The sequence below is a fragment of the Schistocerca americana genome, chromosome 11 (assembly GCF_021461395.2).
Source record: "Schistocerca americana isolate TAMUIC-IGC-003095 chromosome 11, iqSchAmer2.1, whole genome shotgun sequence".
Lineage (NCBI taxonomy): Eukaryota > Metazoa > Arthropoda > Insecta > Orthoptera > Acrididae > Schistocerca > Schistocerca americana.
The window spans coordinates 25557332-25573544 of record NC_060129.1 but is presented as its reverse complement, the minus strand read 5'-3'; the positions used below and the strand labels follow the sequence as shown (position 1 = coordinate 25573544).

Sequence of the window (16213 nt, the reverse complement as noted above, 5' to 3'; positions counted from 1 at the left end):
ATGACCGATTGCGGGAACAGGAGACGATAGTTTGGATGCACGGGCAAGCTAAAAACATGGGCAGCATAAGCGGACAGTAAATTTCGGCGCCTGAACCGCAATGGAGCGACACCTGCCTCCGCAAGTATGCTGTCCACTGTGCTGGTCCGGAAGGCACAAGTGGCAAGGCGTATTCCGCTGTGTAGGATTGGGTCCAGTACCCGCCGCGCAGATGGGGATGCTGAGCCATAAGCCAGGCTCCCATAATCCAGATGAGGCTGGATTAACGCCTGGTAGAGCCGTAACAGGGTAGATCAGTCGGCATCCCAGCGGGTGTGGCTCAAGCATCTCAGAGCATTTAGATGCCGCCAACACGCCTGTTTAAGCTGCCGAATATGAGGCAGCCAAGTCAGCCAGGCATCAAAAACTACACCCAAAAACCTGTGGGTCTCCACCACAGCAAGAAGTTCGTCGGCAAGATAAAGCCGCAGCTCAGGATGGACTGTTCGGCGTCGGCAGAAATGCATAACGCGGGTCTTGGCAGCCGAAAACTGAAAACCACGCGCTACAGCACAAGACTGCGCCTTGCGGATAGCGCCCTGCAGCTGACGTTCAACAGCTGCAATGCCAGTAGAGCGGTAGTACAGGCAGAAGTCGTCAGCATACAGGGAAGCGGAGACAGAATTTCCCACTGCTGCAGCGAGCCCGTTTATTGCGATTAAAAACAGGTAGACACTGAGGACAGACACTGAGGACAGATCCCTGCAGTACCCCGTTCTCCTGGATTCGGGAGGAACTATGGGAGGCCGCGACTTGCACGCGGAAGGTACGACACGACAGAAAATTTTGGATAAAGTTCGGCAGAGGGCCCCGAAGACCCCATCAATGAAGCGTAGAAAGTACGTGATGACGCCATGTCGTATTGTACGCCTTCCGCATGTCGAAAAAGACAGCGACCAGGTGCTGACGGTGGGCAAAGGCAGTACGGATGGCTGACTCCAGACTCACCAGATTGTCGGTGGCAGAGCGGCCTTTACGGAACCCACCCTGGGACGGAGCCAGAAGGCCCCGAGACTCCAGTACCCAATTCAAGCGCCGGCTCACCATCCGTTCGAGAAGCTTGCAAAGAATGTTGGTGAGGCTAATGGGGCGGTAGCTGTCCACCTCCAAAGGTCTCTTGCCCGGTTTCAAAACGGGGATGACAATGCTTTCCCGCCATTGCGACGGAAACTCACCCTCGACCCAGAGACAGTTGTAAAGGTCGAGGAGGCGTCGCTTGCAGTCCACTGAAAGGTGTTTCAGCATCTGAGAGTGGATGCGATCTGGCCCAGTAGCGGTATCAGGGCAAGCGGCAAGGGCGCTGTGAAATTCCCACTCACTGAATGGAGCATTGTAGGATTCAGAATGGTGGGTGTGAAAAGAAAGGCTCCGACGTTCCATCTGCTCTTTAATGGAGCGGAAGGCCAGGGGGTAATTGGAAGAAGCGGAACTCAGAGCAAAATGCTGTGCCAAGCGGTTGGCAATTTCGTCGGAGTCTGTACAAACTGCTCCATTCAGTGAGAGCGCAGGGACGCTGACAGGGGTCCGATAGCCATAGAGGTGTCGGATCTTGGCCCAGACCTGCGATGGAGAGACATGGAGGCCAATGGTGGACACATACCGCTCCCAGCACTCTGCTTGCTTTGGCGGATAAGGCGGCGGGCCCGTGCATGCAGACGTTTGAAGGTAATGAGGTGTTCAATGCAGGGATGTCGCTTGTGACGTTGGAGCGCCCGCCGGCAATCTTTAATCGCTTCAGCGATCTCAGGCGACCACCAAGGCACAGTCCGCCACTGAGGGGACCCATTAGAACTGGGAATGGAAGATTCGGCGGCAGTAACGAAGCCCGTGGTGACCGATTGAGCCACCACATCAATGCCATCATTAGAGAGAGGCTCAATAGCGGCAATGGAGGAAAACAAGTCCCAGTCAGCCTTATTCATTGCCCACCTGCAAGGGCGCCCAGAAGACTGACGCTGTGGCAGTGACAGACAGATCGGAGAATGGTCACTACAACACAGGTCGTCATGCACTCTCCATCGGACAGATGGTAAGAGGATAGGGGTGCAGATCGAAAGGTCAATGGCGGAGTACGTGCCATGCGCCACACTGAAGTGTGTGAAGGAACCATCATTTAACAGCGAAAGATCGAGCTGTGCCAATAAATGCTCAATGGTGGCACCTCGACCTGTCGCCACTGACCTACCCCACAGAGGGTTATGGGCGTTGAAGTCGCCCAGTAAGAAGAAAGGTGGCAGCAATTGGGCTACCAGTGCAGCCAGGACATGCTGCGTGACATCACCATCTGGTGGAAGGTAAAGACTGCAGACAGTAACAGCCTGTGGCGTCCACACCCGAACAGCGACAGCCTCTAAAGCTGTATGTAGAGGGACAGACTCGCTGTGAAGAGAGTTAAGGACATATATGCAGACGCCACCAGACACCCTTTCGTAAGCTGCCCGGTTCGTATAATAACCCCGATAGCCACGGAGGGCGGGGGTTCGCATTGCTGGAAACCAAGTTTCCTGAAGAGCAATGCAGAAGAAAGGGTGAAGGCTGATAAGTTGTCGGAGCTCAGCTAGATGGTGGAAGAAACCGCTGCAGTTCCACTGGAGGATGGAATTGTCCATGGCTGAGAAAGGCGTGACGGGACTGGGAAGGCAGATTACGCCTCTGGGTCACCTGCTGCCTCCGATGGAGCACCCGTGCAAGTGCTATCCATTGCGTCTGAGGGACCGGCTAGATCGAGGTCCTCAGCGGACGCAAGAATCTCCACCTCATCCTCAGACGCAGAGCTTGTAGGTAGCGGTGGAGTAGGTGCCACCGCAGGTGCCTTGGTCTTACGGGTCTTCAATATCATTTTCTCTCGCTGTTCCTTTCGTTGTCGTTGTTGAGAGGGCTTTTTGGAGTCAGTCTCCAGGACTGAAGACTGATCGCGAAGCTCGACGACCAGCGACCTGTGGCTTCTTCAGCCACTGGTTGGTGTCTCCTGTGCCGCTGGTAGGAACCTGGGAAGGAAGTGACCCCAAGGGATCCCTTCCGAGCGAGAGAAGCCGAAGAAGACTTACGCTTCTCCGGCTTAGAATTGGGGACTGGTGTCCCCGGTGGTTTAGTCGGTGCTGCTCCCGAGGTAGATGGTGTGGGAGCAACAGCGAGAGAAGGGGCCCCCATTGTCAAGGGGGCAGGTGAGGTCCTCTGACTCTGAGAGCTGACTGTTTGTGGTGCAGCTAAAGGAGCTGGAGCAGGAGTGACAGTGGAGGCATAAGATGCCATAATGCGCACGGGATGTAGCCATTCAAATTTCCGCTTAGCCTCAGTGTAAGTCAGTCGGTCCAGGGTCTTATATTCCATGATTTTGCGTTCTTTCTGTAAGATCCTGCAATCTGGTGAGCAAGGCAAATGAGGCTCTCCACAGTTGACACAGATTGGAGGCGGAGCACATGGAGTATCGGGATGAGATGGGCGTCCGCAATCTCAACATGTGAGGCTGGAAGTGCAGCGGGAAGACATATGGCCGAACTTCCAGCACTTAAAGCACCGCAACGGCGGAGGGATATAGGGCTTGACGTCACAACAGTAGACCATCACCTTGACCTTTTCCGGTAATGTATCACCCTCGAAGGCCAAGATGAAGGCACCGGTAGCAACCTGATTGTCCCTCGGACCCCGATGAACGCGCCGGACAAAATGAACACCTCTACGCTCTAAGTTGGCGCGCAGCTCGTCATCAGACTGCAAAAGGAGGTCCCTATGGAAAATAACACCCTGGACCATATTTAAACTCTTATGTGGTGTGATGGTAACGTTAATATCCCCCAACTTGTCACAAGCAAGTAACCTGCGTGACTGGGCGGAGGATGCCGTTTTTATCAAAACTGACCCAGAGCGCATTTTGGACAAGCCCTCCACCTCCCCAAACTTGTCCTCTAAATGCTCTACAAAGAACTGAGGCTTCACGGAGACAAAGGATTCCCCATCAGCTCTGGTACAGACGAGATACCGGGGCGAATACGTGTCACTGTCAGTCATTGCCTTTTGTTCCTCCCAGGGTGTGGCCAGGAATGGGAACGATTTGGGGTCATAAACGTTACCTTTAAATTGAGCCCGAGAACGCTTAGAGACTGCTGGTGGCTGGCCACCAGCAAGAGATGATGTGCCACGCTTCATTGCGTGTCATCCACCCTGATGCCACCTACTCCGACCAAGGGCCCTCCCCACGGGCACCACCCAGCCACAGCAAGGGCCACCTGGCAGGATGGCCATTGCTGGGAGTCCCAATGCCCCAGGAAGATGGGCATCTACTCCTTGGCATACATGGGGAGTAAACGGCGCAGGTATCAGTAGAGCGATCCCTGTGTTGTCAGGGGGGCTACAACCAACAGGGTACATGGCGGCCCCACCACAACGGATTGGCTACCGTGCTGGATCTTAGGTGCAAAAATGTATGAGGTCGTCGTTGCAGCGACAAACAACACTGCACAGTGCAGCGTGGAAATCGAACCCATGGACGTATCCTCACCCAAGAGATAGAAAACGAGCTGGACACCATTGCAACGATGAGAAAGCCGGCTAAAGGTCTCAATGCACGACAGATACAGTGCACCAAGTAAGGCGCCCTTCCCCAATTGGCTCTCTCTTCAGAACAATTTAGAAAGATAGAGGTCAAACCTGAGAGGGGACCATCAAATAAGGCCAAAACATTTGAGACTCCTTTTAGTCGCCTCTTACGATAGGCAGGAATACCGCGGGGCTATTCTAACCCCCGACCCCGCAGGGGGGGACTGAACTGGAAGACAGTCATGTAAACTATCCCGAAAAGTCTATTAACAAACCAGCTTTAAATGATTACTCTAGGAATATACTACAACCCCCTATGTATTGTTCACACAGGGATGGTGAAGATAAGATTAGAATAATTACTGCAAACATGGAAGCATTCAAACAATCATTCTTGCTGAGTTCCATACATGAATGGAACAGGAAGAAACCTAATAGCTGGTACAATAGGATGTGCCCTTTGCCATGCACCTCACAGTGGTTCACAGAGAATAGATGTAGACAGCATGAAACAAAATCTACACTACCAGCCACTATAAGAAAAAAACATATTGTAAAAGAGCACAAACAACATTCTAACAAAAAGATCACAAACACCAACTACGTAACACTGATGTCACACTTCAAAGAACACAACAGCTTGCACTGTTTATTAGATGTACCATTTTGTTCCTTTCAAAAAAGCAAAAGCATTGAACTGTCAAAAGGCACACACAAAAGAAATGCTGGGACCATAGAGGCACATCTACAAGAACTATCCTACAACATTTCATCCACTTACATATGCAAATGCAAGTAAACAGACAACCAAGTATGAATATTATGGTTGTAAACTTGCAGCTTGAAACCTATTTGCAGAAGGTGATACAGTAATGATATGTCCACAGAGAGCAAGTACTCATTAGCTGGTTTTGTTTATTTATTCTTTTTTTTTTAAATTATAGAGCTATTAAACTCCTTAGTAGGCCCTATGTATTTCCCCTTAAATTAATTCCCATTATGTCAAGCAATGTAGGTTTTGAACCTAATCATCACAGCAATTCCCAACATCTAGCATCACTCACCTACTCCGACTTGGCCTTTGTCATGATGTGCTTTTTGTACAAATCACGATCTAATGAATTATTAAGAAATAAAATACGTAAGATCTACATGCCAATACATTTACTCCCTAGCCTTATCTATGGTTAGTAATTAGAATGAACATAGAATGAACTGTGAAATTTACAATCGACATACTAAAAGAAATCTGTATAGACTATGCACCTCTTCGGGACAGAGTTTCACGTTCTGGTGCAATAGTCTATAACAGGTTGCCAATGTGCATTATTGGACAGGAAAATCATAATCCTGGAAACTGCAAAACAAGGCAGTAAAGGAATACCGGGTAGACAGAAGCGTCCGATCCCACGCGTCGGCTTGGACCCGTGACGTAAGGGTGTTGTGTGTGACGTCATGACGGCGCGGAGTTTGGTTTGCGAGCGTGGCGTGTTTGTAGATGTCGTCGTGTTGTGGTTTGTTGTGCTCTCTGGTGATATGTTCAGGGTTTTCGTTTGTGTGGTGTAATGGGCTCAGTTTGCTTTCCCTCATTATCCAGAATTGTTCGAGTGCCGGCTGTGTTTGTAGTGGAATTCGTTTCAGTGAGTTAATGATTTTGTGTGAAGGTTAATTTAGTGTTGTTCACTGTACATCTTGTGGAAATTTTAGTAAAATTAATCGGTTGTTGTTTTTGTTCAGGAATGGATATGACGGATAACATTAACAGTGCGCAGGTCAAGGGAAGTGTTCGATCCCAATGTGTGGCTGTGTATGTTGATATTGGTATTGGGAAATGTTTGAGCTTTATAGGTCAAGGGAAGTGTTTGATCCTAATTTATGGGATCGGGAACTGCTGTTGAGCTATATAGGTCAAGGGAAGTGTCCGATTCCAGGTGATTGTGTTTAGTGGTATTTGGGGAGTTTTGTGATGTCGGTTTTTTTCGTCATTTTGTGTGGTTTTGTATGGGGCTGGGTGTCTAAATTTGTTTATATTTAGTTTGCCCCCACTCAAAAACACCCCATTTCCCGTGCTTGTCCCGTTAGTGTCATTAGGCTTTTTGTGGAAAGAGTGTGTGTTTGTGTTTCGATGTATTTTCGTCCTCATAATGTGTACGTACCGACTTTATATGCGCCATATTGGAATTGTGGTTTGTGGCCGTTCCCGCCATATTTGTGATGTCATGGGTCAAAGCAGACGGGCGGGATCGGACGCTTCCGTATTTCCGGAATACCTCATTACACCCTATCCCTACAATCTATCAGAATAGCTGCATTCATTCAGCAATGTAAATTCCATATTACCCTAATGTTTATATTAAACAATTTTAACTTTGACAGTCCACTGATAATGGTGTGCATAAAATTACATAAATGTTTTATTTCAAAATGGCAACTGAACAGCATAAAAGGAGGACCAATGGCTGTTTTCTCATCTCTCTCTCTCTCTCTCTCTCTCTCACACTCACACACTCAAAAGTAATGTGATACTAATTCCCGTAAGTGTCAGCAGACATTTGTTGCTGTAGTAAAGCTGCCAAAAGAATGTTCCTGATGCTTCGTGCACGAGGACTGCATTGTGTGTAGAGGACATTTTGAGCTGTGGAATTTGTAAAATGTTGCCATGGCCATGGGCCATGGTAGAGTGTGTGTGTGTGTGTGTGTGTGTGTGTGTGTGTGTGTGTGTGTGTGTGTGTCAGGGGGGGGGGGGTCGCAGTAGCAAATGTAGGTGGTATTGCCAGAGGTAAAACATCACAATTACTATGCAGGGTGTCCCATTTATCTTGAGCACCCTAAATAACTGTTTGTCCAGATGCAAATTACAAAATGTTTCCAGAAAATGTTGTTTAGCCTTCAGGGGGACATCAATCAGTTGATTTGCCCCCCCCCCCCCTTTTTTTTCCCAAAATTGTGAACAACGGTATGACTTTTTTAAAGGCACCCTGCATTTTTTATTCGGTAATTTATTTCCTATCCTAAATACCTATTCAAAAATGTATCACAGTGTACCATTCACTGAAACACAATGTTATTAATTACATAACATAACATAACATTGATGTTGATGCTATGGAACACATTCACGAGTTCACATTGACAGAGGACAAATGTAAACATAAGTAGAATGCACACCCGTCAGTCCGTCAATGATAGTCAGTTGAAGAGTTGTGCGAGTAGAATGTACACCAATGAAGAGAAGGTAGAAATGCTGCTCCTCTATGGGAAATGAAAGTTAGCATAACAGTAATTGCAATACTGTTTTCTTATGTACGGGTACATTTAGTACAGTAGTTTAGCCCTTTTACCTACTGTTGTGTAGAGTAGGCATACAGTACAGGCTGTTCTTCCTACTAACTGCATCAACATAACGTTTCTTTTATTGTTGTTGTTGAAGGTAGGCGAAATGATACACAGGCAGCGGAACTGTACAGAGAGCGATATCGTGACAAGAACCCACCTTCTGGATGGATGTTTCCTCGTCTTGTTGTGATGCTTCAGGAAACTGGAAGTTTCAACCCTCTACAACACTATCATCGTAGCACTTGCGCACTGCTCTTGCTTCAATTGCTATGAATCCACATGTGAGCAGGCGACAGCTTGAACACGAGATTGGCATTCCTAAAACCAGTGTACATCATATTCTTACATGTCACTGGTTCCATCTTTACCATGTATACCTACATCAAGAATAGCATGGGAATGATTTCCGGAATTTTGTACAGTTCAGTCAGTGGGCATGGCAGCAAATCCTTGCCAACCAGAACTACTCAAATGTTCTATTTACTGATGAACACTCCTTCTCAAACAAAGGACAGGTAAATACAAGGAACATGCATTATTGTTCCAGCGACAACCCACAATGGCTTAGACAGGTGGAACATCAGCGACAATGGAGAGTCAACGTCTGGTATGGGATGCTTGGTACTACAATTATTGATCCTTATTTCATCAATGGTAGTCTAAACAGCACAGCGTATGCCAACTTCCTCAGATGAATTCTCCTCCTCTTCTGGATGAAGTGCCGCTAAGAACCAGAATGCTTATGTGGTATCAACACGATGGATTTCCAGCACATAATGCCTTGTGTGCACGTCGTGTTCTGGACTGAAGATATCCTACCAGATGGATTGGTCGAGGAGGAACAGTTACTTGGCCTAATAGGTCTCCTGATTTAATCCTCTGGACTTTTTCTTTGGGGATGCATCAAAGATGTTGTCTATCACGATATTCCGACAACTCCAGAGGACGTGCAGGAACATATCGTACTTGCTTGTAATTTTCTTCAGCAGGCAACACAGGAAGCAGTAAATAATTCTTTCATTCAATGAGTGCACCAGTGTCCAGGGTCACCACTTTGAACCCTTTTGAATGTTCTACTGCTGGGCAATGGTACAGGAGAGTCAAAGTCAATTCTGTGTTATGTTTTTACTTGGTTTTAATTTGTTTTCTGACAACTCCAGCAAGTGTAGGAGTTTGTGATCCTGGGCTCAAAGTCAATGTTGTGTTATGTAATTAATAACGTTATGTTTCAGTGAATGGTACACTGTGATACATTTCTGAACAGGTCTTTAGGAGAGGAAATGAATTACCAAATAAAAAATACAGGGTACCATTTAAAAAAGTCGTACTGCTGTTTATGTCTTTGTAAAAAAACAAAGCTACAATGAAGGCAATCATGTTGATTGATGTCCCCCTGACGGCTAAAGAACATTCGCTTGAAACATTTTGTAATTTGCAACTGGACAAATAGTTATTTAGGGTGGTCAAGATAAACGGGAAACCCTGTGTAGTAACTGTGATGTTTTGTGTGTTGTATATTTATGGTAGGTCGTTTGGGTTTTAACTGATGTAGTGAATATGGGGTATTTGGGTTTTTGAGTTGTTTGATTTGGTTCCACTTTTTGGAGCTTTAGCTGTTGATTTTTTCGGTATCAACAGCTGCGGTTGAGCTATATAGGTCATGGGAACTGGGAAATGTCCTATTCCCCTTTTTGGGGTGGTGGTAGTTGGTTCTTTGGTATCTGTATCAGCAGTTGAGCTTCATAAGTCAAGGAAAATGTCCGATTCCTATCGTTTTGTGAGTGTAAAGGAATTCTAATTTTTTTAAAAATATTATTTGTTTTGGGATGGTGCAGTGTTTTTTTTGTATTATTGTATATTTAAATGTCCCTGTCCTAAACCCCTAATTTTCAACGGTTGTCCCGTTAGTTTCCATTTTATTTTTGGAGTGAGACACTGTGTCATTTTTATTTTGTTCGTGTCTGTTGGAGTGTGTATGAAGTGACGTCGTCGTCGTCATTTTGTATACGCTAGAAGTAGCCATTTCCATCATACTGATGGCGTCATGGTTAAAACACACAGATGGAATCTGACACTTCTGTAATACCAAATACCGCTCCTTTTCATAAAAAAGTGGCTTTTAGGTGCAAAGTCCACTATTTTCAGAAGCCAATGGTTCTATATAATAATCAAATGCAGCAAAGACAACAAATCCAGCGCTTCGCACTGCAGGAAAATTACGTGCCTCAGTAAATGTAAACATTATCTATAGAAGGCTGTAGTGCAATTTTTACTTAATCACTGTGATTAGCTAATTTCGACTTAGCGTTATTGTCAAGCAGCTAGGTACCACCTCCCCCAGTGGACAATTCTTATTGAACCGTATACATTCGTTCAACTTAACTGAAGGCTGTGGATCCCCACAAGTACAAAATTTTGAGGACTTTGCCTAGTACGGCATGGGATTCTGTAATTAAATACCAACATGTTTGGATGAAGATGCTGAAGTTGAACGAATGCATACTGTTCAGTAAGGCCTAGTTGAAGTTAGCTAATCACACGATTAAATAAACATCGCATTACAGCCTATTATGGGCTATGCTTACATTTATTAAGTGTCTGGAGGCTGTGGATCCCTACAAATCCAAAATTTTATGTGCCTCAGTGCTTTCTTTCCCGTTCCTCATGATATTTAAATTAAAGATTATAGCAAGTACAGTGGCTGTATTAAACCAAACCTATAGATGTAGTGCTGTTACGAGTATATTTGGACACTAACCAGATGTTAAGTACTACCAACATTTCTTACGGTTCATCTACACATTAGGGGTTGCTTTGCTACACAAAGATAACACAGGGCAAATTCAAATGGATCAGTACAACATTATTTGGCTGTACACTGCTTCGATTCTGTTAGAGAGTAACTGGAAATTCAGGGTTACAAATGTTTTGTCTGCTCTCTTCCTGATCTGCGAGTCCAACATTGGCACCGTATAGAAATGCGTTATTTGAAATGCTCCGTTAGTACAAGATTACTTTACGACACGATTAACGTTTAGCAAACGACGTAATGTGTCTGTCTCTCTCTCTCTCTCTCTCTCTCTCTTTTTTTCCCCCCACAAAATTGAGTTTCTATGCTATGAAAACATAACCTAGATTACTAGAAATTATACCAACCTTATAAGGCCAAGGTGCTGGTCTTTTATAATTCTTGTCCCTCAGTGCTTTTCCTGATATTCCACATACTTGTACTTGGAATAATCCGCCAACATTAGGGGTTGCTCTGCCACAGATTAGTGGCTTGGACCCTAATACCCTGCCTAAAGTGACCTTCACACATGCCAATGCCATAGTCCACTTTCTACAGCGTTCGAAAACAAATTAATTGTTGCGCTAGCGACACAAACTTTCTTTTATTAAAAATTATTTAATTGGCTGTACTTTTCAAGAAACGCTTTTTACACCACATTCGGCAGACCTCCTTCCCCCACCACACCACCTCTTTAATCCAGCCCACATACAATAAGGTCTCTGGCGCTACCTACATAGTAGAAATATATCTCACTCAACGGTGCTGCCACAATCTGTGAAGCTACACATGTCGACCTGTTTTCCTGAAGAAAAATAGAGTAAAGATCTAATTTAATTTTGTATTTTCATTTTATAGTTGGTTTCCGAACAAAATAGTCACAAATAAAATGCGTGATAACGTGTCCATATCTTTTGTAGGTCCAGCGAAAGACTTCTTCAATAGCCTCTGGAAACTATCAATAAACCAAACTTAATGAGGTTATCCTTCTAGTATCTCCAAACAGAAAAGGCACTAAGTAGCAAAACAAAATTTGTAGTATGTAAGTATAGTGTATTACAGTGAAGCAGCCATCCCGCCAAATGAAAATAAATCCGACATTTCTGACTGCTAGCTGTCAAGTGAATTTAAATACGTTCTCGTCGCGTTTGTTGGTAATTTCATTTGTTATCGTGAGCGGTTTTAATTCTCAGACTTTATTACGACGTTAAATAGCAAAGCGAGCGTCAATGTCCTGCAGAACTTTGTTATTTTTATCGGTTTGTTGTTTATAAAATTCCGATGTTCTTGCTGTATTCCCTCGTTTTGTGTTGTTTTGCAAAGTGTCGGATAAAACATTTTGTTCAAAACACACATTCGTATGTGTGTTACCATACCATCTCTAAATCTCACATTGTTTCTTAGAGTTATTCATCTCTTAAACTTTTCAGAATGTTATTCTTTTGAATTATGGATTTGTAGCAAAAAACATCTGTGATGTGCAACTGTATTTTGTACCATTATCCGCTCCGCTTTGTTTCCTTTAATATACACTAATAAAAGAAAGAAAATGCGTCATGTGGTAGTAAAATTAATATATATCAAGGAAGTGCTAGTAAAGTAATACTCAGGTACAAAAACTATTAAACATTCCAGTGTTCTAGAAGAGAATGATGAAAGTGATCAAAGTAATTAGGAAGATTTCCCACTATCTGATACTGTCAGTATATTGCGGGACAAGGTCCTTGTACTTGGCAGCCGTCATGTAAGAGCTTACAAAGCCCCTACATAAGGACTACAATGTCATCAGTATTTTTAAACTCATTGATGTTACTTGTGACCTAGACTCCTTGGTGGAAAATCTTGAAGAGCTTTAAATAATAGTAGTAAGTGATGAAAATTGCTTTGACTACAAACACAGCTACACACTTGAGGAATACATCACACACACCTGCTCCATAGATCATTGTGGCAGGCAGATTCTTTGTACATTAAACTTAATGATGCAGTGCCACTTAATTGATAACCTCTCACTCTTAATAGCTTGCATGTATATTCAACAAGGAAAAGTGCGATTGCCAGGCTCTTTACCGAAAACATTACATGCAAGCAGGAAAAGCACTTGCCAGTCCAAGTAGTAGTTAACACTCTAAAACTATTTTTTAGGATGAAGAACAGATAAAGTTACCACATATGTGTTGTACTTTTTGATAATTATTTCCCTCATGTCAAAGGTAGCATTAAGGAACCTGTCAGAAAGGTAATAGATAAACTGTAATGCTTCAAAATACTTCGTCTAAACGTAAGTTAGTAAAATAAAAAGCTATGGTGCTGCTTTCTCTTCAGGGAAGAGGTGATGCATATGAAGCTATTGATGATGTACTCTGCTTCATGGAACATTACACAGAAGCTGCAGAAATTAATCAGATACATTTAAATAGTTATAGAACTGGTTCTTACTATTGTAAGCCCAATGTAAGACGAGGTGGGATGGCAATTTACATGCCCAATACTCTTAGGTCAGAAGTCATAGATGCACCTCAGAACTGTACTGAACAGCATTTTGAATGCTGTGCTGTCAGATTAGATCTGGAAACTCTGTGCCTCAAAATAATAGCAGGTTACAGGGCACCTGTGGGAAACAAACAAAAGTTGCTTTCTTGACTATATTGAGTTTTTATAAAACTTTATGTGAATGACAATACAAAAATAGTAACAGTAATTTTCTTTCAAGTAACGTCAATCATAAACAACTGGAATGATTATTGTCCACTTTCAGCCTACTCTCTATGACCATTTCCAACAGAAGTAAATGGGTACACCTGGATCAAGGCTGTTAATCTGTTCATAGAACCTGTTACAGTGGAAGGGGTGGGGGTGGGGGGGAAGGCTGTAATAAACAGTCCATCTGGTCATGATAACCTTCAAACTTGCCAGCAGGAAAACAGTAAATGGCCACTCCCAAGTTAAATATGTTAGAGCAATAAATACTGAATCTTCTAGTTTGTTTAGAAATAGGTTACGTCAGGAACAATAGGATGCAACAGTGGGTTCTTTACTCGCTCCCTGATGGGAACGAGCAGAAAGTAGACCATGCAAAATATTAGCTCTCTTATTACAAGATAGATAAGAAAACATACTTACCTTCGTGTAATTCATTTCCACACGAATGTTCTGAGTATTTACAACTGTCTTTGCATATAAAGGTATCACTGGATAAAGACAATTTTACAAGACTGTTTGGATGGAGTACATAGGCACAATGTTCAAAGTTAAAGTTCAGCATAAGTCATGAAATACACTGGTGCCCTATCTAAGACAATGCTGAAATGTTAAATATTGATCACAGACTGAGGTAATCCTTCCTCTGCTTGGCAATAACTCTGTGTGAAGCAAAGTGAGAGTGTGGTTCTGCCAGTGCCTCGCACTCATCATTTCCGTATGCAGCAAGGCATCACTATCTTCTGTGGTATTGATGTGAGGTGCTAAGTTTGTTACAGTACTGCAATCTTTAGACGATACCACAAGTAGTATACCAAGCAGGCACTATTCATTCATTCATTAAGTGATCATGTTACAATGATACAGGATTTGTTATCACAATACAATGAAAATTGTGAGCTATAGGTTCTTTCATGAGGATTGAAGGCACAAAATGTGGACACAGTTTTTAAACCGCAGAATAGGGTCATAGGAATAATAACCAGAAGTAGTAGACCATCTCACTGTACAGAGCTACTTAAAACAATGGGCATCTTTATGGTACAGAATGAGTACATCTACCAATCTGTGGTGCATGTCAGGAAAAACATTACTAATTACTTCACCAATAGTTTTATACATAATCATGGAACAAGAATCAGTTTAGAGTCACATTTACCCCTCAAAAACAAACAAAAAACTCAAAACACAATCTTCTGTCAGGGGATAAAATTGTATAACAACTGCCGAAGCAACTGAAACAGTTCACTAAAATACATCAGTTTAAAAAGACAGCTGAAATGTTTTTCACAAGTAATGCACACTACACAATTAAAAATTGATTAGAATAGTGGGGAGTATTGAAAGAGGATAACCACAACACCTTGTCACCTTTCAATAAATTATCAAAATTTACTGCTTTCACAAGGAAATCGTGTGTCGAGTTGCAAAATTCATTATAGTAATGTCTGCTGACAGTTTTTCAGGTGAAGCGAGGAGCACTGTTCAGTATGCAGGGAATAGAGTCCACAGTTGGTACAAAGGCGCAGCAGCAGCAGTAGCAGCAGCAGCAGCTTCGCAGTAGAGGAGGCACCCGTGAGTGACCTCAGTGTGTGCAGCAATGGAGAATTGTGTGAAAATCAAGAAACATCAATAGGTACTAACCGAACATGGCAGTGCAGCTGTTAAGACCTCATATTCAGGAGAATGGAGTCCAACCGTACTGATTTAGACCTTCGTAAATCACTTAGGCAAATGCCGGGACAGTTCCTTAATCTACGTCACACCTGACCATTGTCCTACCCTTGTAGGGTACTTTTTCTACCCTTATAAAGCATGTTATGTATGCTGTGTGTTGATTTGCACGTATTACTTTGAGAAATCCTACATCATTGTGAGATGATCCTTGGACGACTAAAGGCAGAGAAACAGATGGAAATAGATAGCTCAAAAACATACATACACAAAGGTGCTTTTATGACATAGGACAGGTAGTCTGCTGTGGTCTCGATGAAGGAACCGTTACAGAATTTGCCTGCAATGACTTATGAGGTGTGACTGAAAAGTTCTCGACCCATCCAATAAAGGTTGTCAGTAGGCCATTTGTTTATGGCTATTTTTCAGCGCAGTCCTCTTTTAGAGCCACACACTATTACCACCAGTGCTGCAGACCCACTCTACCCTCCTTGTAGCAAGTTTCTCCCTGCACAGCAAAACAGACCTCCACCGCAGCCACAACGTCACTAGCTGATCGAAAATTGGTTCCAGCTAAATGTTTCTCGAGCTTAGGGCAGAGATGAAAGTCAAAGGGGAACAAATCAGGTGAATAATGTGGGTGCTGAAGTAGGTCGAAGCCACAGGATTCGATGGAAGACATTATAGTGGCAGATGTAAATGTTTTAATGAAAGAGCACTTATTTTGGCAACATCCTGAAGCGTTTCACTTTGACGATCCCCCATCACATGCATAGTTCAGCAGTGTAATAGGATCCTTTTACTGTTTCACCTGTTTTGAGGTATTCAGCCACGATAACACCCCTCGGATATCAAAAAACAGAGACTGTCACCTTGCCAATTGATGTGATTGACTAGAATTTGTTGTGGGTGGGTGAGGAGGGATTTTTCCACTATTTTGATTCAACCTCGGTTTTGGGTTGAAAGTGGTGAACCCACTGTCACAAAATGGTTGGGAAATGTTAGGATCTGCCTCAAAAAGGGTCAAATTTCTGGCGGACATGACAAGTGTCTGGCATTTGTTTTCTGTTGTCGACATTCTTGGGACACATCAACACGAGACCTCGTGCATGCTGAGCACAACTCTTACGATGTTTCTGA

The 16213-nt window shown here is 43.7% G+C and overlaps 1 protein-coding gene across 1 annotated transcript in view; it reads right to left on the bottom strand.

Annotated features, from left to right (window-relative positions):
* LOC124553872 (NADH dehydrogenase [ubiquinone] 1 alpha subcomplex subunit 10, mitochondrial) overlaps positions 1-11413 on the bottom strand; it is a 73655-nt gene extending 62242 nt beyond the window's left edge. The window contains exon 1 of the mRNA XM_047127873.1: positions 11068-11413. Coding sequence (XP_046983829.1) covers positions 11068-11241 — 174 coding nt within the window. The 5' untranslated portion in view covers positions 11242-11413. The remainder of the gene's footprint in view (positions 1-11067) is intronic.
* Positions 11414-16213: the final 4800 nt, after the last annotated feature.